Here is a 20,471-nt window from a genome sequence, read left to right as displayed (position 1 = left end):
AATGATTATCGTATTTATCCTAAATCTAAGTAGTAAGTGATATTATGTACCCTTGATCTCAAATGATTTTGATGTCACTGATGTGAAAAGGATTATCTTAACATTTTTAACATACTCTTTGTGAAACGTAAAGATGAAATTTTGCAATTTGAGCTGTAGATTGCAATTTGCAATCTACAAGTAGAGCATACATGATAAACACGTGTATATATATTATTATATATATATAATATATATATTATATATATAATATATATATATTATATATTATATATATATATATACACGTGTATATATATTATTTTTTGAGATGTGTATGATAGGGACATGTATCTTTTAGATCTTAGGAAAAATATGTATTTGACGTGTTTAAAGCCTGGGACTTTCATTAAAAGCTGGGGTTTAATGATTTGAGAGTTCCAAAAGGAAGATTTTTTTTTCTCGCCATTGACTAAGCCATTGCCAGAAGGACACATCTTCCAGACCAGGTCACTAATAATCTGTTAAAAAATAAAGAGAGGATGTGACAAAAGCAGACTTAAATCACCTTTGTAGTCTATAATGCAAGCCAGGCATATATTCAGTTAATCCATGGCCACTGTTGACTTAGACTGTGCTATCTGAGGTTTTGGGCCAGGGCACTGTGGGGAGCCTGGCCACTCCACTGACCTGAACTTCCTCCTTTGGGCTAGGGTGGTGAGGCAAAAGCCTGCTAAAATTATCACACAATGTTCTATGAAACTGGGACACACATCAGGCTCTATGCTTTAAATCTTTCATATACATACACACACAAAGATTTTTCTTTAATGTTGTTTTTAATCTTTTTTTTTTCCAAAGTGCAAGAAAAAATATATTTTTTCAGCATTTATTTTATTTTACAGTAAGAGTTTGTTTTGTTTTGTTTTGTTTTAAGGAAATCCATGATAGCTCTCAGAGAGTTAAAGTTCAGGAAGATGATTTTCACTGAAAAAATACTTTTGTAAATATATCCATTTAGGCACTGACTAGTTGAAACTGATTGATTGATTGGTGTCTTTTCTCCATATAAAAATCAATCACCTTGAGTGAACATGTAAATTCAAATGCCTGTCTTCAAAATGTAAAAGGTCATTACCTGCAATAAACATAGCTTTTAAATTTTCATGTCATATATATTTAGCAGTTAAAACAATTTGTTCAGGTCATAGAACAGGACAGATATACAGAATCAACAGACATGTATTAATATATTGGTAATTCCTCTTATCACTATGACTTTTTCTTGATGGTCTCTTTCAGATTCGAAGGTAGAAAAATTTTTTTTCTTTACTAGAAAATAATCAATATAGAATCGTAGAATTATTAAGGTTGGAAAAGACCATCATCTTCATTAAGATACACTCCTCCTCACAAATATAAACGGAGGTGAAGAGAAAGCCTTTGATTTTTCTTCTTCTTTTTATTTATTATTATTCATGAGAGGATTGCAGAACAATATACAAAATCTTTCATAAATTTCATAACAAAACACAATCTCATCTGGGCAGTTCTCTTCAACTTGAACAATATCCTGATCAACTTAGGCCACAGAATTTGGCTTTTAAGTAACAAAGTATTTGGGGGATTGCCTAGCCACCAGTTTACTTTCTTGCTGAATGTGATATTTGGTTTCATCTAGACTTTTTGCTTATTAAGAGCCCATTTAATTTTTTAAGTAAAATTCCACTTTGCACTAAGTGCCAGCACTTTAATGGTGAAAAGGCGTATTTACCTGACCTGTACAGAATGCAATTTCAACAACAGTGCATTTTTATAAATCATAGCAAAATGTGGCTCCCAAGCATAATGATTTCAATTTACAAAGTCATTCTGGCATTTTTACTTGGGAACAGCTTCCAGTAAATATGCTCAAAGAAATACGTACTTTTAATTCCAAAGAGCATTATGTACGATGGAACTAGAACTTATAGTATGTTGAAGGATAGCTCAGCTTTCCTCCTTATCTGCAGCAACTTCTAGAGTATCCTGCTAAAAGTAGCTGAAGAGGGAACCAAATTCCAACCAAAGTTTTAATAATCAAGGAAATTATTAAGGGTTGTTGATCCACCTCTACTTTTATTCACAGCTTACCACCTACTCTAAAAGGTATAAGCAATCTTTTGTCTAAAACTTTTTGATTGTTTTGATCCATTCCAGCCCATAATGCCTCGGAAAGCAAAAACAATCAAAAAAAAAACCCAAACAATAAACAATAAACAAAAATAATTTTTGTTTTTGTATATATCTATATACTAGATCATTCGTTCTGTTGAGAATATTTCTTTGAATTTCTACATGGTCTGTTTTTGGATTTGCCTTACATTTTGCTTCTCAAGTGCAATCTTCCACTAATCAGTTCTAATAACATTTCAGTACTCATCACACAATGATCTACATAACCTTTGCTGGCAATTGTCTGGATTCAGTGTAGTCACTGTTCAAATATTTAACATTAATCAACATTATTGTACTTGGTGTCTGTGTAAGCTCTTTTAAAGTTGACTCTGCTCATTGTGTATCTTATTTCTAATACATTTTTCATAATATTAAATCTAATACTTTTTCAGGTACTGTTGACATAGATGCCGCCTGTAATTTTCAAAACTTTGTTTGTTTTCTCATTTAGCTGATGAGTAGTTCTCAACAGAGTAAAATAAGAGCTTGCTTGCAAATGAAGAAAATTACTTGGAAGACAAAAGGATATATCTAGATTGCAGACTGTACCGTAGTTTAAGAATACACAAGACAGCTTTAAGTAATGGTTTGGGAGCTAAAATCAGTTCATCAGCAATACAGCCCTTTACTTGACTTCATTTACCCAGCAAAGCTGAGACTACTTCAGTTCATTCACTGTTTGGAGGTTTTTCCTGAGACAGTCAGACATTGTTTTTTTCTGGGGACATGTGACAGATTTATCTTAGAGATGTCAGAACCTGCAATGGAATAAAAATTATGAATTTTAAAGGATTCTTAGGTATGATGTGTTATATCCACTGCTTGAAATTAAGAGTAGAACTACTATGTTTTTAAACTCAGCTTTACTTAGGGAAATTTAATTAAGATTCTTATCTTGTTCCTAAATAAGAAGCCCATTAATTTTCTATTTGAAAATGAACCCTTTTGAAATATCAGTGGAAAAATGCAATGAAGAGGATAATTTTAAAAAGATGAAGGTGGACTTTTACTGCTGCATTTCATTTATCTTAATGAGAATGATAAAAGTTTTAAGCATTGTTTTCTATTGAGAAAAATATCGTTCAACTAGACCAAATGTAATGTGAATTCGTATTTGATGACCGCCATTATACCTTACAAACTATGTAAATAAGTCATCAGTGTTTTTATATTTTGTTTTCTCATATTTTACTTGTATTACCGACAGGGTAACGTGTTGGAATGACTTCTAACCTGATGTCTTCCAAAGACGTGGATTAATGGATTATTACACAATTCAACATTATAGAAGCTACATGCCTGATGAGATTTGCAACATTAATTACAGAACAGAACTAATGACAAGGTAGATGGTTAATTCATTAAGAACAAATGTCAACTGAAATTCATTGTAGGTTTCATTCTTGCCTGTGTTCTCATGTGACCTCAAAAGGCACTGTAAGAAATGATTTCCGTAATTTCACTTTGTAAATAACAGTAAAAAATATTATCTAGTTTGCTTCCCAAGTAGAGGTGAGCAACTGGATTCTATGGATGAACAGAAGTGTAGGTCATAATGTGTTTATCCAGTGTTCAAAAAGAATCTATTGAAAAATACAGTCCAGTAAAACTGTTTCAGCTTGATAATATTAGAAGGAAGACGTCTTTCAAGTTATTTTCCTTTGGAAGTTCTGTATTTATTACTTTCACCATAATAATGTTGCATATTTTTCATTAGTATTACTTTGCTATTTTAAATCTTTTTAAGTACTATGTTCCGTAGTAAAGCCATTCTCCTACTTATAGAAATGGAAAACAAACAAATAAACAACAAATGAATAAAATCAGTAATTAATTTGTAAACTATTGTTTCATCCAGGTTCCATATTTGAAGACAGAAATTTTGTCAGCTCAGATACCAAGCTGTAGTAGAATTGTTTGTTGGTTACAAAAACCACAAGCAATACAAAAATGGGAGATATTAAGGGACTTTTTCATTTTTTTTTAATGTATTATATTGACAGTCAAAATGAAGAAAGTAATAAATCTGCATTTTTTAGTGTGATAATACAGTGGAGCTATCACTGATGATTCTTTAAGTATCTGTCTTGTTGACATATTTCATTGCAAGAGTTCTTTTTCATTTTTCTTATGGAATCTTATTAAGTATAGCCAAATATATTTTTCTTTATCTTATTTCTACAGTAGAAAATCACCAGGCAGTATGTGCAAATCTGATAAAAACGGGAAAAGAAAAATCAGACCAGGATCAAGAATACACAAGAAGGGATCCACTATGATACATACAGGTAATATAATCAAGGTTAATACTAACCAAAATTAAGCTATTTAATTATTATTTTTCATACAGAAAAAAAAACACCCTTCGTGGTCAAAAAACGTCAGATAAACCCTAGTAGGCACAAATTCTTGTCTTAGGAGCTTATGGGGTTACATTTATGATTGCTAATCTTCCTCAGTTTGTTGGCACCATGCTGGACAGGAGGAACTGACAGATGGCTCTAAGAGGGCAATTTCTAAAGGGTTTAGATTAGAGGATTAGGGCCTGAGCAACCTGCTGAAGGAGGGAAGAATCTGGAGGGGAACCAACAGTTGCTCCAATGTGAATACCAACTGCAGTTACAGCAGCTTTTTAAACAGTTGTTTTAATTACAAATCATTTTTGGATACACACTTGGTGTCCTTTCTAATTACTCAGCAAGAGGTACAAGAAACACGGTGGTAAAGGTCAAGCTAAAGAGACTCCAAGCATGAAAAAAACTGTGATTAGCATGAAAACAAAACAGAACGAAGCAGGCAGCTTAGAGCTCAATTTCTAGAAAAAAACAACAACAACAACAAGAAAACTGTACAGGCGTGGAAGCGAACACCAAGTCTGTATTGAGAGCTGCCTATAGGGAATAGAGATGAAAAAATGAAGGCAAAGCTTTTTGAACTATCTTACTGGGGAAAAAAAAAAAAAAAGGGAAAGAAAGAAGTGATGCCACCTCCAGGAATAATGCCTGCAGCACTGGGACACTCACGAGTGGCTGATGAATACTAAAGCACATGAAAGACCGAGACTGTAAAGAAATAAAAGCCAGAAGTAGAAGAAGGAATAAATCCATTACAAAATACACTCAAGCAGGCTAAGGGAATCTAGCAGGCAAAACAGAGAGATCTAAAAAATGGTATACTTTATAATGTGGTATATAAATCAGGGGGAATAATGGCCATTCTTTTGGAATACTCCAGTGTGCTTGTGAAACTGAGTTTGCTTTAACTCAGCACTGTCTCCACCCTGGGAGGGAAAGGCAGCCATATGACCTGAACACTTAGGATAAAAGAGTAACGCCTGCAGTGTGACTGCAGTTGATCTAAATACTACTCACATGCTGTAGCAGACAGCATGTGACACAAGAGTGATGAATTTGCAACTATGCTTTTACATCAAGAGTCAGTTAAACCTTACTGTATGTTGCAGAACCAACTACAGACAGCCATGACAAATAGCAACAATATTGAATAGACAAGTGTGCTTAAACTATTCTATCAGTGAAACCTAGTATTTTAAATGTCTCATCCCCTGCAAGTGGTCTTTGAAATAAGGATAATTTACTACAGTTCTTAATTGCTCAGCACAAGGAGATTTCTGTTTGTAGAGTCTCTAGGTAAAAACCTATGTTTACATCATTCCAATAATATGACAAAAATTTGTTTTTTTTCCATTTCCTTATTTGTTTGTTATGTAGAAAATCACATGTAGTGAAATTTAAAGAATGTTATTAAAACTACAAATTCAAGTATTCCAAAGAATGCCATGACTAAGGTTGTCTGTGATACAAATTTTAGAAGGTTCAGGAATTTTAAAGTGAATATGACATTTTAAAGTTTTATTCACAGAAAATATGTTAATTACTTCTCATGTCAAGAAAGGTTCTTGGTAAGTTGAAGTTATCTTTTGGTAACATTTGACTTAACTTTTCATTCAGTATAAACATCTGAAGGACTTATGCCTGGTTCAAAGATGCATCATCAAGATATAGATGATGACATTAATTCTGTGGGAAAAACTGTTGACCAAAATGCAATGCCAAAGGATGAATACTTGTCATAAAGTCAAAGAGCAAAGAATTTGGCTTAAAAGAAACAAATTCAGTTAAAGAGTTGAGATTTTATGTATTTGTCACTTGGTGCCTGACCAAGTCCACGTGGCAGCTGAAGGGTAATGAGGAACTATCTGAGTCAAAGAACATGAAAGGTGCCTGACCAAGTCCACGTGGCAGCTGAAGGGTAATGAGGAACTATCTGAGTCAAAGAACATGAAATCAGCTCATCAATTATAAAACTGGATGAGTACATGCTCTGAAAGACAGCTGCCTGTCCTTTGGAATTACTGACACATCTTGAACACATCTGAGAATGATCACAGACCTAAGCAGAAACTTTTGAAAGGGGAAGGAGAAATCTCATGTTTGGTCCCATTTTAAATTCATTTAATTTTCTGGAGCAAGAAGATTCATGATGCGGCGTACAAGCAGGGACAGAGGGACAAACACCCATGACACTTCTCAGTAGGTTCGTAAGAGGTTCACACAGGAGACATGTTCATGCAAAACAGGAGCTGGTATCAACTGTCTTTGAAAGGGAATAAGTTCCTTAGCTTTCTGCACAGAAAGAAAATGTGATCTAATCACAGGTGATTATGTTTATAACAAGGAAAGCAGTAATTTCAAAGAGAAAATGTGATGTTACTGACATTATAACATCAATATATGGAAAAAGTATGACTTTCTCTTTACTGAGAAAGTCATTACTGATGACAAATAGACGGAGCAGGAAAGAGCTTCCTGGTTCAGGGCAGGTACCTTAGCTAATGGAAGGCATCAGGCAACTGAACAGAGGTGTTGATGGGGTGTTAGTGGAAATGAAGGAATCATACCAAGTGGTTCAATAGATTGAAATAAAAGCCTGATAATTTATTGGCACTGAGGGATGAACTGTATGTGGCAAAGGCTGTATCCCAACAAAACATCTACTTTCTGATCTCCCTCCCTACATTGCTCACCTTTCCCTCTCTGCCCTGCAGCCATCTGGGCCCAAGGCCACCTTGCCAACCCCACATTCTGTCCTCACAGTGCCTCCCACAAAGGCCAGAGATTTGATGACATTTCTGGTATGAGGCTGAGAGGCACTGCTGGTGCTGCACCCCTAGGAGCCTCCCCAGCTTAACACAGGACATGAGGCCATCATGTTTTCTACCACCAGCTCAGCCTGTCCATGGGATGGCCAAGGTCTGGCTAGGGCCACGCTGCACTCCATCACAGGACTCTAACAAACAGCAGTGGTGAGACCTGCTACTACTGCCGTCCCAGCTCTACTAAAAAAAAGAACACAACATAAAACGACTAAACGCTCGGCACAGCTCTGATCAAAGGGACAACTCGTGCTTTATTCAGTTCCAAAAAGCTACGCCGCTAGCCCAGACCGACCCGTGTAGAGCCCCGGGCTGAAGCAGCCCGAAGCGCCTCTCCCCGCCCCGTGCATGCGCAGCGGCCGCTTCCCGGAGCCGGGCGGGGTAAGATGGCGGCGGCGCTGAGTGCCGCGGCCCTGCTCCTGGGCTGCTGCGGCGCGGCGCTCGCCAGCGGCGTCCAGGTACGGGGGCTGCAGGGGGAGAGCGGCTGATGAGGACAGACAGAGAGGGAGGGCGAGCGGGCGGCGCTGCAGCCTCCACGCCGCTACCATGCTGCTGCTGCTGCTGCTGCTGCTGCTTCCCCCCTATCTCCGCCCCGCCGCAGGCAGAGCCCGCCCCGCGCCGCTGGTGGCTCTCGGGGAAGGACAGGGAGGGCTGAGGGCAAAGGGGCTGAGCTGAGCGCCCCGCCGCGGAATTAGGGTTTTATAAACTAATGCGGCACATCCCAGAAGCGCCAGCTGCTCGTCAGGCGCGTGCAACTTGTTCAGTGTGTGTGAAGTTAAAGAAAACCCTCCCTGTAAATATATCTGCTTCTGAAACATCTCGCTTTGGCAGCGCAACACAGCTCTCGGTAGTCGGTGATCTGTTTGGCCTCTTTAGCCACGTGCTGACTGAGTTGTGTGAGGGAAAATGGAGGTGAAAAGGGAGTGGAGAGTTGTGGGCTTCCACAGGTGGCTGGGTGCCACGGCCTCACCTGGCCGTGATTGCTGTGCGCAGCTCTGGCAGGTGTTTCCATTTTATAAACCGAAGGAGCTAATGCTTTTTTTTTTCCAAGTGTGAATTAATTCCATATTTCAGTAATTATATTCTTTTTTTATAGCACACACGCTGCATCTGGGGTGTTTGCACTTGGATTCTGCTTTATTTAAAAAAAACAAAAACACAGTTGTACTTGAAAATAATTACCTGTAGGGCAAGATGTAACCAATAGAAACACCTTTAGTATTTGGAAACTGCAGATTTTTAGCTACTTGAAGTATAGTACCCTCGCATATGTTTTAACACACTTTTCTATGAATGTGTGTTTTGTGTAAGACATCAGGCTGGTACTCCTCAGAGAAGTAAAGCAGTCAAATTAAGCGTCAGGAGTCTGGATTTCTGTCTTGTCTCTTTCTGTGACTGCTGGAAAGTCTTAGCCCATCTGCAAAGCATGCTGGGATCTATATAGAAATGGTTGGCATTGTTCTAGCTCCTTATTTTGAAACGTGGATTTAAAATGGGTTACAATTCTAGATTAGCTTCTCTGCTGCTGAAAAGACAGGAGGAATAATGAAAACAGAAATTTATCCAAGCCCCTTTTCTCATTAAGGAAGAAACTGTAGGTCAGTAAATCATTGTACTTTGTTCTTGGAGTGTACTCTGGAATAGAGATGCGTGGGCTTTTTAACTAACTTGAAAGTGACTAATGGATCTTTCTCATTTAGCAAGTTTCAGGGAAAGATTTGTTAGAGCTAACTTAGATAAAATATGCAACATAGAATAAGAAAAATTTGTATTCTTGAATGTTTTGTGAGGTTTATTCAGTGTTAGGTGTGGTAAATGCAAACATGCATTGAACATGGTTTGTTTTGTTGAAACACAAATATGATCAGTTATTGCTTTCTATTGAAAAACATCTAATATTTTCTCTATCTATAAGGATCAAGCAGAACAGTTCTTTAGAAGTGGACATACAAATAACTGGGCAGTTTTGGTAAGTGCGGTCCAGGCTGTATTCTTCAAATAATGTTTACACGTTTTTACGTGCTTTTTGTAATGTGCCATAATTGCAACAGTTGCTCAAGAATTCTGTTCATCTGAAAGAAGTAGAAGGAGAAGGGCTTGGAAATGAATAAATTTGAAGTTAGCCCTGCAAATTTATTAACTATATTAAAATTATCTTTTCATTGTAATTTCATGTCAAGCACTCAGAACGTATAGATACATGGTAGGTTTCATAAAGCAAAAGTTATAACAGCATTAAATCAGTTAATTTATCATGGTGCATATTGAACAGAAGTGTAATTATTATATCAGAAAAGTATATCTCTTTGACCAGGAAGGTATCATTTATTTCTGATTTATGTATTCTTACTCAATCTGTTAACTTGTGATAACAGGCTTAGAATAAAATAAATTCAGGCAACATAATGTTTAGATCAACTGTTCTTATCTTAATTTTTTTCATTGCTACGAATCTTTTATTAGCTTTGAATCATGCTACACAATTGGTTCTTAATCACAATTCGGGTCTTAATGACTAATTTGTCTCAGAACACTATCATGATTACTCAGTAGCAGATGTTTGTTTTCCAGATACTAAAATGCAGCAACATAAAATGAAAGTGAATAGTAATGAATCAAATTAGAACAAATAATTTCTATAGTCTACAGTGTACAAACTGGAAACCATTAAAACATCAAGTACTACTTTAATACCTTTAACAAATAGGTGCTGTTGTTAGTACACTTAAAAACACAAAGAAAGTGGAAAATTCTGTCCAAGGAACTGTAATTTCCATCTTCAACAGATTCCCTGCTGCTTTTTTTTTTTTTTGGTAGTTCATGATTCAGCTTTATAACAATTGTAACTAATTTTTTAAAGCAATAAAGTAGAGAGGGTTTAACTGCTATCAAATACTTCAGGCCTCAAATTGTACTGCAAACCCACCGTGTCAGTAGTTTGAATTAATATGCTGTGAATAGCTAAATTTAAAACGTAGGCATGTTTTATGCTGTGTTGTAAGGGAGGTAATGAAGGGAAGGGGCAAATGATAATTTCTTGGAAAGTCACAGCTACATTTACCAGGGTTAGCTTTCAGGCCTGTAAATCTTGCTGAAAGGCAAATGTGCTCACAGACTTTTTGAAATTCCAAGCTGGAGGGACTTGAGGATCCTTTCAGGCTGAATTTTGATTTATAAGCTACTAAACTATTTTGATTTATAAACTACTAATTTTGATTTTTAAGCTACTATTCATTTCTTCGTATAAAAGACTAGAGAAAAAGATGTTATATAGTTTGCTCTGTGTGACTTGGCTTAAAAGATGTTTCTGTTCAAATCAGAGATGAAGAATTAAAAGTGTCTTAAATGCTATGCTTGTTTCTTCTTAGTTTTTGCGGCTTTAAAATCATGGCTCAATGCTTTTTCCTTCATCTGTCTGAAAGACTGGTAAAACTGAAGGAAATTTGCAAAGGAGTTGCTGTCCTTGGTGCAGAACAAATTGAAAGTACTGAACTTCATTTAAGCACAATGACAGTGATGAGGCTATTAAGAACTACAGCAGATTGCCTCTGAAGATTTTGGAATCTCATTGGTTTCAAGTTTTGGAGGACAGATTAAATAATATCTGACCTGTGGAATAGTTTCAGTACAGGAATGGCTCACACCAACTCTTTGCCCTGTTAGAAGAGTAGAATCTGAACTCCTTTGAGATGTTTTGAGAATCTCTATTCAGATTTTGGCTAGAGTTTACTTAGCTTTGCTTTATTGTATTTGACTCCTTAAATTCAAAGCACTCTGTGTGTTTTCTCATGTGTGGCTTCTGCATGAATTCGCTTATGCTTAATGCAAGAATGCTCCCAGAATGGGTTTGCTATTGAGATGAAAACTCTTCCTTCGATTTTTCTTTCATCGGATATGGAGAAAGTAAATGAAAAATTTAGCTTATCCACTTACTGTTGCTCGATTATTCCCTAAAGTGCCACTTTCTATGCTCGGTTGGTTTTATGACAATTTTCTTGTGAGCCAGTATGTTAAGAACATTTATTTTTTTTAACACTTATTTTCAGCGTTTATTGCTCTGGTGCAACAAAGGTTTATATGGCTTATATCATGACTTTCTTGGTGTTGCTATGTTCTTTCTGATTTGTAACTTTGTTGGAATACCTGTAATCAGTGTCTTCTGATGTATATTCCAGGCCAATTTGTATATTTTATACTACTTAACGTATTGTGTTTTTATTTTTCCTTTAAAAGGTGTGCACATCTCGATTCTGGTTTAATTACCGTCACGTTGCAAACACTCTTTCAGTATACAGAAGTGTGAAGAGACTGGGCATTCCTGATAGGTGAGGGTACCTTGGTGAATACAATTCCATATAAGTGTGCTATTAAAGTTCTTTCGTTGTCTGAAGCAGTATAAAAATACATTTCTCTTTCCAATTCAACTGGATAAAAGTAAAAAGTAAAGATGTGATCACAGCAGTGTTTTGAAAAGTGCAGCGATAGTGTTCAAAAGGAAAAAGCAACAAGTTATGTAAGAAAACTTCCAGTTGGAATGTGTCAATTAGATTTAAAAGAGGGGGACAAAAAAGAAGCTGTCTGGCCACTAAACTGTACCACTTACTAAATTGCTGAAAGTATAATGTGAAAGCTGGTAAATGCATTCAGTGATGACAATACTACTCTGAAACCTTGTTTTTGCTATACTTTAATTTCCTTTCTGTTAGCAACCCTAACTACTAAAAATAGCAAGGCTTCCGTATCTCTTACTACACTGAGAATCTCTGTACTTAAGGCCTTGAACAAAGCAGCTCCTATATATTGATAGCAGCCTTGAAAAATCAATTTTGCATGATATTTTTGAGGAAAGCAGAGGCTTTGTCCATGCAAACTGCTTCTATAGCTGTAGCACAGAGATTAAAAGAATATTCCTTCTTTAACAACAAGATTAAGAAGATGAATGAACTGTTCTAAAGTGCCTTTTTAATTGTGTACCGACTGGAAGTTTTAGGGGGTATTGACAGGGTTCCATCCAGCTGTATTGGAATGCAGTTTACTAGTACCATATCAATGAAATGGATTTTGGTGCTTACAAATTCTTTGAGTAATAGGCTTTGTGTATCCATGGGCTCCTATGGAAATACTTGTGATCCTATTTTTTTATGTTAATTTAGAGCACTGGTAGTTTCTCCAGCATATCTGCCGAAGATGTATGGCCTGCTTCATCATGGCAAAATGCATATTTTAATGAGGATTATGTTTGTATGTCATTTATTTGTCCAGGATTAAACTGGTAGCGTATGGAGTCCCAACTCAGCTTACACTCAGCTGTGAATGCAATGACAACTTCATCCCTATTCCTGTCTTTATTTTTAAAAATAAGAGAGTGACTTTTCTGTTTCTGAAAGATGGGATGTTGAAACCTAATTTGTGGAGGAGTTTTGGGGCTATAAATCCAAGGAAACATACTGCCTAAGCATTGTATGGCATTTTTTTGCACATCTCATTCAGAAATATCTGTCTTCTCTCCTGCTGTCCAGGAGAGAAGAAGCATAGACACCACAGGTGCTACCTTAGAAATTCTTTTGCTAGTTCTATCCTTACCTGAAAGCTTTTTTTTTTTTTTAAAAAAAAAACTACATCATTCACCATTAAGGTGAAAATAGGTGGTGGTTTTAGTAATACTACAAAAACTACAGCATAGAAGGAGATTTCTGATTTTCAGGGGCCTGGTCTGTTTGTTATCCATACCCAAAGATCCAGAAATGAATCTCAAAAAGCTAGCTATCCTTTAGACTAAGGTCAAGAATAAGACATTAGAGAAGACCTAAAGAGATAGGTATCCCATTCTCTCCTATTCCATCATTTTCAACATGGATTTGAGTGGGTTTCTCCTGTTCCCTTCCTCTACCTGGTTTGCTTTCTTTGCAGCAAAATTTCATTCAAAATACTTTTTTTTGTGGTTTTTTTTTTTTTTTTTTTAGTCTTAATGATATCCTAAAAACAAACATTTATCATGATTCTTGGATGGGCTTCTTTGAAAGGATTTGTTCATAGCCTTGTTTTGAATGGAGCTGTGTCAGTCTGGTAGTTTAAATTATTTGTGATCTGACAACAGAACACATTCGGAAAATGGTTTGTGGTTTTCTGACTGCAAGTTGCTCTGATTTGTTGACATGTGGGCACAATGCTACAATTTGTAAGAACGAGTTATGCTAGAATATAACAAAGCCAAAATGAATCGAGAAGATCTTTTTGATTGCTGGAATCATTACACAGCTTAAGTTTTACAACATGGGAATAACAGTAATATAATACATGATTACATTAGTTTAACAGCTAAGCTTTGAGTTAGCACTGAGGTTATTATGTTGAATGTGTGGACAATGTGCTTTTAAGAATGCCATATGGTGTTCAAACTCTGTTTGTGCTTACCTGTCTTCACTACAACCATGCAGAGCTTTTATTGAGTGATGTGTGATTATTATTATTTTTTTTAATAGACACATTCCTTGCAAATAGAGTGCTAAATCATGGGTCTAGTGATGGCTTAGTTTTCATCTCGTCTGTGTGTAATGCAAAAAATGGGTCTAGACCTAAATGTTTCGGTAGACCTGTAGGGTATATATTTGACACTTGCTTCCAAATAATTCCTGTTTAATGAGTGATTTTTTTAAAAATAAAAATAGTTTTGTACTTGTGTGCAAGCATGGGGAAAAATGTTATTTCGCTTCTGTGGTTATCTTCCTCTGACTTCTGTCATTACAGCATCATAATTATTCCAGCATTTTATTCCCAGTGAAATCATTTACTTTCATTACTTTTTAGGGTCTGTGCTTGAATTATTTTGGATAGCAATTATCTGTCTTTTTTTGGTGTGTTCAGTGAGGAGCGTATCAGCACTTAATAAAGAATAACATTACTCATAAAGTACTCATGCAGACATATAGGTGACACACAGGTGAATGATGACAGGCACAAGAACAGTATTTAAATGGCAGGACACAGTTTAATTTATAACTGTATCTGCGAGTCTGAATTAGCAGCATTCTTTGTGGATTACTTAAAAGTTTACTTACAAAGATTACTTAAACTATATCAAAGAGTGTTTTCAAAGGAAAAGAATTACATCCTTGTTCCAGACATCTCTGGCACATTCTCTGTAGTGCTGCATCTCTCAGGTGTCAGCCCATGTGTTCTTTAGGAAAATTCCTGGTTAACACAGATAATCATGCAGTAGTATATCAGATGTAGTATGATGTAGATGTAGTTTGAGGAGTGTTTAGGAGCTCCTCAAATTTAATTAACAACACAATTTTCGTAACATTTTTAATTTGCCCAAAAGGGCAAAGCTGGGATTTCTTATAAAAATCTGGAGATTTTGCTAGAGTTTTGCCCACCTAGCTCCAGGCAAGTCTGTACCGTAAAGTTGCTAGCATTAACTACCTGCATATTCAGGTTTGGCCTGACTGAACCCTGTAAATATCAGCTAGCTGCATTACCATGTGTGGTATCGTTATACTAGCGAGGATGTATGTAAGGAAGTACAGTGTAACTAAGCAAAGTTTCACTTGCAATATCAGGAATCTTCCTAATGTTGTAAGCTACTGTTTTAGTCATGGAATGGTTTTATTGTAATTTCCTTTTGACTCATGTGAAACAAGAACATCAAAAATGTTTTTCTTGTGTTTCCTACAGTCACATTGTCCTGATGCTGGCAGATGATATGGCATGTAATCCCAGAAATCCCAAACCAGCTACGGTGTTTAGTCATAAAAACATGGAGCTAAATGTGTATGGAGATGATGTGGAAGTAGATTACAGAAGCTATGAGGTAACTGTGCTTTAAATTACTGGGTCTTGATTTTTGTTGTTTTAAAGCTTTATAAAGCTTCTGAAGGAAGTCTTTATTCACATGACTAGGCTGGGCTTTTACTGTCACCAACTCTCCTCCCTCATTGGGTTTTGTATGTGAAATTCATTGTACCAGAAACATGATTTGTATTGGTTAAAGAACAGAATCTCCACAGTATAAAAAAGATATCATGATACTTGAATGTGTCCAGGGGAGAGCAACAAAGCAGGTAAAAGGGCTGGAAGGCATGACCTATAAGGAGAAGCTGGGGACACTTGGGTTGCCTAGTCTAGAGAAAAGGCTGAGAGGCGACCTTGCTGCTCTCTGCAGCTTGCTGAGGAGGGGAAGCGAAGAGGGAGGTGCTGGTCTCTGCTTCGGGTAACCGATGAAAAGCTGCACCAGGGGACGTTCAGACTGAACACTAGGAAAAATTTCTGTGCTGTGGGGGTAGTCAAACACTGGAACAGGCTTCCAGGCAATGTGTTTGATGCCCCAAGCCATCAGCCAGTGTTCAAGAGCCATTTGGATAATGCTGTCATTAATACTCTCTAACTTCTGGTTAGCCCTGAAGTGGTTAAGCACTTGAAATAAGTGATCTTTGTAGGTCATTTCCATCTGAGCTATTCTAATTAAGAATATATGGAACTCCTTGTGTGTATACAAGGAATATATGGATGTTACAGAATTTTCTCATTCGGAAATGGTAGGTTGCTGGTTGATGTCTCATCTTGCAAGTACTTAACACCACTGTGAAACTTAGAGCATGCAAGTGAAATGTGTATTATGTTCTTACCAGAGTACGATTTTGTTGTTAGCATTTGAGTTGTATACATCTGCATGAAGAGAAAATGCTGTTTTATAGGAGGTTTTACAATCACCGTTGTGATGATTCTCGAAGACTTATGTAACTGAAATTGATCTTGTTTTTTCTTTCCTGAGTTGCAGAGGAAATTTAAACTTTTATTTTTCCATGGTAACACACACTAATGTTGCACTTTGAGTACATGAACAGCTTTGCCAGAATAAAGGTATACAGTGACAGGTTTTCAGATCAATGAAAAATGTACTTAGAAATTGCAACAGTGGTAGCCTTATTTGATATAATAAAGCAACAGGCTGATACTAGTGAGATGTAATAAAAGGTACTGTATAATTCTGAACCTTACTGCAGTAAAACCTTGAACAGAAAATGTCTGTTGATGCAGTTTATACCATGCAGTATTGCATCTTATTAGACGCACTACATGTTCTATTGTTCTGTTATTTATTTAATGTAACCCAGCTTAGAACTATTGATCAATCTTTTTCTTTAGAAAATTACTTTTTGCTTCTATTCATAGGTTACTGTGGAAAATTTTTTGCGTGTATTAACAGGAAGAATTCCACCAAGCACACCTCGATCCAAACGTCTTCTTTCTGATGACAGAAGCAATATTCTGATATATATGACAGGTAATTTAAGGTTTGTGTATATTGTTCATTGACTTTGTTGGATGGAGCTATATGAAATCTTGAAATCCCGTCAAGAGTCCAAACAAACAAAAGAATTAACAAATACATTTTTTTCTTATCACGTTGTACTAATTAAGAAAATCTGTAAGACAGTACTTATAACCTATAAGACAGTACAAAATATAGTATATATAAGAACCTGTAAGACATAGAGATAGTATATATAAAAATATATAAATCTATGTATATAAGTACATCTAGAAAAAAATATAATAAGTATGTATAAAAATATATAAGATACTTAAATATATAACGAGACAGTACAGAATATAGTTTCCAGTCTAAAATCTTCTCACTGTCCTAGTATTTTCTTCTGCTGGAGTTGCATTGGAGAAAGAGAATTGTGTTTTGTGCTTTTTATTTTTTATTTATTTATTTTAAGAAAAAACATCAGAGCGAACAGACTGATTATCTTCCTTTAACCTACATACTTGCCTAACTTGTGTTTTTTCTACCAGGCCATGGTGGAAATGGTTTCCTAAAATTTCAAGATTCAGAAGAAATCACAAATGTGGAACTTGCTGATGCTTTTGAACAAATGTGGCAGAAAAGAAGGTAATAATTTTTTATTCAGCGGTTACATACTATATTTCATGAAGATGCCTGAAGTCTTACTGGTAGGCCTTGCTTACCTTTCATCAGTGATGCTATCTGTCATCCATAGAATTGCCTGAAAGTTTGCATTCAGAAAGAAGAGTTCTAAATTTTGTTTTTAGCGTCCTACAGTTACAGATGCTCATATGAATTGCTTTGTCTGAACTCACATCTTATAATCAATCAGTGTGAAGTCTTCTGTTCCTTAGGTTCCTAGAAGCTATCCTGGTAACGAAAAAGCAAAGCTTTTATATTTCAATCTAAAGGAATATGAGTAAGAAAAGGCTGTTCTATTTCTTTCAGGTACAACGAATTGTTATTTATTATTGATACTTGTCAAGGAGCATCCATGTATGAACGATTTTATTCACCTAATATAATGGCCTTGGCTAGCAGCCAAGTAGGAGAAGATTCTTTATCAGTAAGTATGCTTTTTTGTGATCCTGAAGACAATTTTCAGAATACCTGAGTGAATTAAAAGCACAGGTCTGATTTTTTTTTTTTTAACTAAAGATTTCTCTTCCAATTGCTGAATGTATAATGTGTTTAGTTACAATGTACAGTTTTGACAAAGCTCCTAAGTGTATTTTCCTATTTGTTTTGTGGGTTCGCGCAAAGAACCAGGCTTCCAGACCAGAGGGAATGGCATGAAGCTGTGACAGGGGAAGTTCAGACTGAATATTAGGAAAAGGTTCTTCACTCAGAGGCCAGTCAGGCTCTAGAATGGGATCCCTAGGGAAGTGGTCACGGCACCGAGCCTGCTGGGGTTCAAGAAGCTCTTAGTCAGCATTCAGACCTGGTTTTGTTTTCATTTTTTTGGGTGGTGTTGTGTGGAGCCAGGAGTTGGATTCAGTGATCCTTGTTTGTCCTTTCCAACTCAGGATCTTCTGTGATTGTATGATTCCAGTATACATCTTATTTTTCAGCTTTTCTTACCATAAAAATAAATAATATCAAAAATATTTCTTAGTAAATTTTATAAATGTAAAACAACAGAAAAGCTTAATTTACTATGCAAAATGTATCATATAAGGAAGAAGATGACTCATCTCTTCCTTTGTCTGTGTGTTGATTTAGTCTAAACTAAATCAACACTATCTACACTAGCTCTTATTGCTCTTGTTTGTGTATTTTGTACTGAGACTATTCTACACAGTTCCAGTTCCGTTCTAAAAAGTTCTGAAGGGCTTGGAAAAGTTTACAGAAATGTTGAGGACCCACAAATCATCATCAGTTCAGTGCTGATAGTTAAAGGTGTCAGTGGAGTTCTTTGCTTCCTGGCCAATTTATGCATTGCCTAGGACTGGCAAAAATCTTAATGGGAAGACTGAGGAGAGATACATGTGGGAAATATTCAGTCTAGTGTTTCTTACACTTGATATATGAAAAAAAACACCACTATCTTTCACTGTAATTATATCTCACCTACATTACAAAAGGAAAATGGGAGAGAGATCTAAGCCAGACCAAAACCAGCAGGTCAGGATTACCTGAATCCACAAAGTACTGTAAAATAAGCTGTCTCTCAGCTCTCTTTTCCAAGACGTAAGGAGCTTGGAGCAGTACATAAATCTCTACTGGAGCGCTAAGAAGAAGGGAGTTTCCACCTTTTTGTCTGGATATAGTCTGGAAAAATGAAGATAAACTGTGTTACGTAGCTCATCAACAATGTATTTCTTCATGGCTAGTTGTTTGCTTTGCTTAATTTTCCTAAGAACAACAACAAAAAAATATTATGCTTAACTTCTGTAACATGCTGTTATGTTCTGTTCCTTTGTCCAAACATCAAGTTCTCTTCTACAAATGCCCAGTAATTGTTGCATGTTGTTTTTAAGCATCAACCTGATCTTGGGATTGGCGTTCATCTTATGGACAGATACACATTCTATGTGCTGGAGTTCTTGGAAGAAATTCATCCAGCCAGTCAGACAAATATGAACGACCTAGTAAGTACAATCTCAACATTTATCAATACAGCAATGACTTCCATTCTTAAAACTATTTTGTCCATGGTGTTCTCCAGATACTTTCTGTTCACCTTCGGTTTCTCTCAGAAGAGGCTTTGTGGGGAGGGTCCTTGTGCCATTATTAAATGTAACAGTAGTGTGACATTTACAGGTTTGTCCTCAGCCTGAAAGTGGTTTGTTGGCTACAGAAAAAATTAACCAAAACTAGCTAGATTTTTAAAAATCCACTGAAAAATGGATAAAAATAATTAAATACTCATTTTAATAAGATGAAATATTTTCATGTGAAAAATGATAGTTGGAAACTTCTAAGATACGTAAAATCATCTTAATAGATGATCAAAGTTAACGTAACAGATACTTTGCAGATGTTGGAAGGTAACCATCTATACTAAGGTGAAAAACAGTTAAAATACTAACTGTGCACTCAAACACCTAGAGACTGATTTCTTTACTTAGATTCCAGAACAAGATATGTGCAAATCCAGGTGTGTTTGGAGTTTATAATATGTTAGGTAACTATTAGATGGAGCTTTCACTTATGAGACGGGAAAAAAAAAAAAAACAGCAAGATAACCTCTGACAAAATTTATGAAAATTCCCTTATAACATTTAGATAGGTACATTGATGAGATGACACAAAAAGGAACCATCTTTTCTTTACTTTATTCTTTATGCATGTTCCAGTACTAATTTTATTGTAATAGTATATTATTCTGCAGTATCTTGTAGCTGTAAATCCTGACATGCTGTGTCAATGATTTAAGAGCACCACTGACAGAGCACATTGTCTTTGATTCATTTTTGTAAATGGAGCAGGTGCTCAAAAGTTTTATGCTACCCTCTGTCTACAGAGGTTGGTCTTAGTCTGGCTGTGAGCTCTATAGTAGAATTCACTCTGAACAGCCCACACTTGACAGATTTTATGTTGATACAGAAGCAATTCAGTAGCTGAGATTTGAGATTCTTTTATTGCCATGGGAATGCAATTCTGTTCTTTTAATTTAATACCTGTCTGATCATGAGATACAGAAAACTTTAAAATAAATCCTGTTAAAGAAGAATATGCACTTTTTTTTTCATTCATAGTGCATTTGCTTCTACCCGATTAATTCAAACAACATTTTAGAATTTTACTTTGTAAGCCAATTTTTTTAAAAAAAGTAATCAGAAATGAATGGTTGTTTCTATT

The 20,471-nt window shown here is 36.0% G+C and overlaps 1 protein-coding gene across 5 annotated transcripts in view; it reads left to right on the top strand.

The window, feature by feature from the left end:
• The window catches only part of PIGK (phosphatidylinositol glycan anchor biosynthesis class K), a 98,849-nt gene that overhangs the window by 17,918 nt on the left and 60,460 nt on the right, over positions 1–20,471 (top strand). The window contains exons 3-11 of one of the 5 annotated variants that reach the window (XM_080601507.1): positions 3,404–3,541; positions 4,381–4,484; positions 9,288–9,341; positions 11,606–11,697; positions 15,050–15,185; positions 16,547–16,658; positions 17,177–17,273; positions 17,616–17,733; positions 19,148–19,258. In XM_080601507.1, the coding sequence (XP_080457633.1) occupies positions 15,063–15,185; positions 16,547–16,658; positions 17,177–17,273; positions 17,616–17,733; positions 19,148–19,258 (561 nt within the window). In that variant the 5' untranslated portion in view covers positions 3,404–3,541; positions 4,381–4,484; positions 9,288–9,341; positions 11,606–11,697; positions 15,050–15,062. Of the gene's footprint in view, positions 1–3,403; positions 3,542–4,380; positions 4,485–7,602; positions 7,831–8,506; positions 8,971–9,287; positions 9,342–11,605; positions 11,698–15,049; positions 15,186–16,546; positions 16,659–17,176; positions 17,274–17,615; positions 17,734–19,147; positions 19,259–20,471 lie in introns of those variants that run through there. The other 4 variants (XM_080601506.1, XM_080601503.1, XM_080601504.1 and 1 more) reach the window with 4 other exon arrangements.

Source organism: Anser brachyrhynchus (genome assembly GCF_964034855.1).
Source record: "Anser brachyrhynchus genome assembly, chromosome: 8".
In the NCBI taxonomy this organism is placed as follows: Eukaryota; Metazoa; Chordata; class Aves; order Anseriformes; family Anatidae; genus Anser; species Anser brachyrhynchus.
Note: the sequence above shows the minus strand (reverse complement) of the source record. Positions and strands in the feature narration are given on the sequence as shown.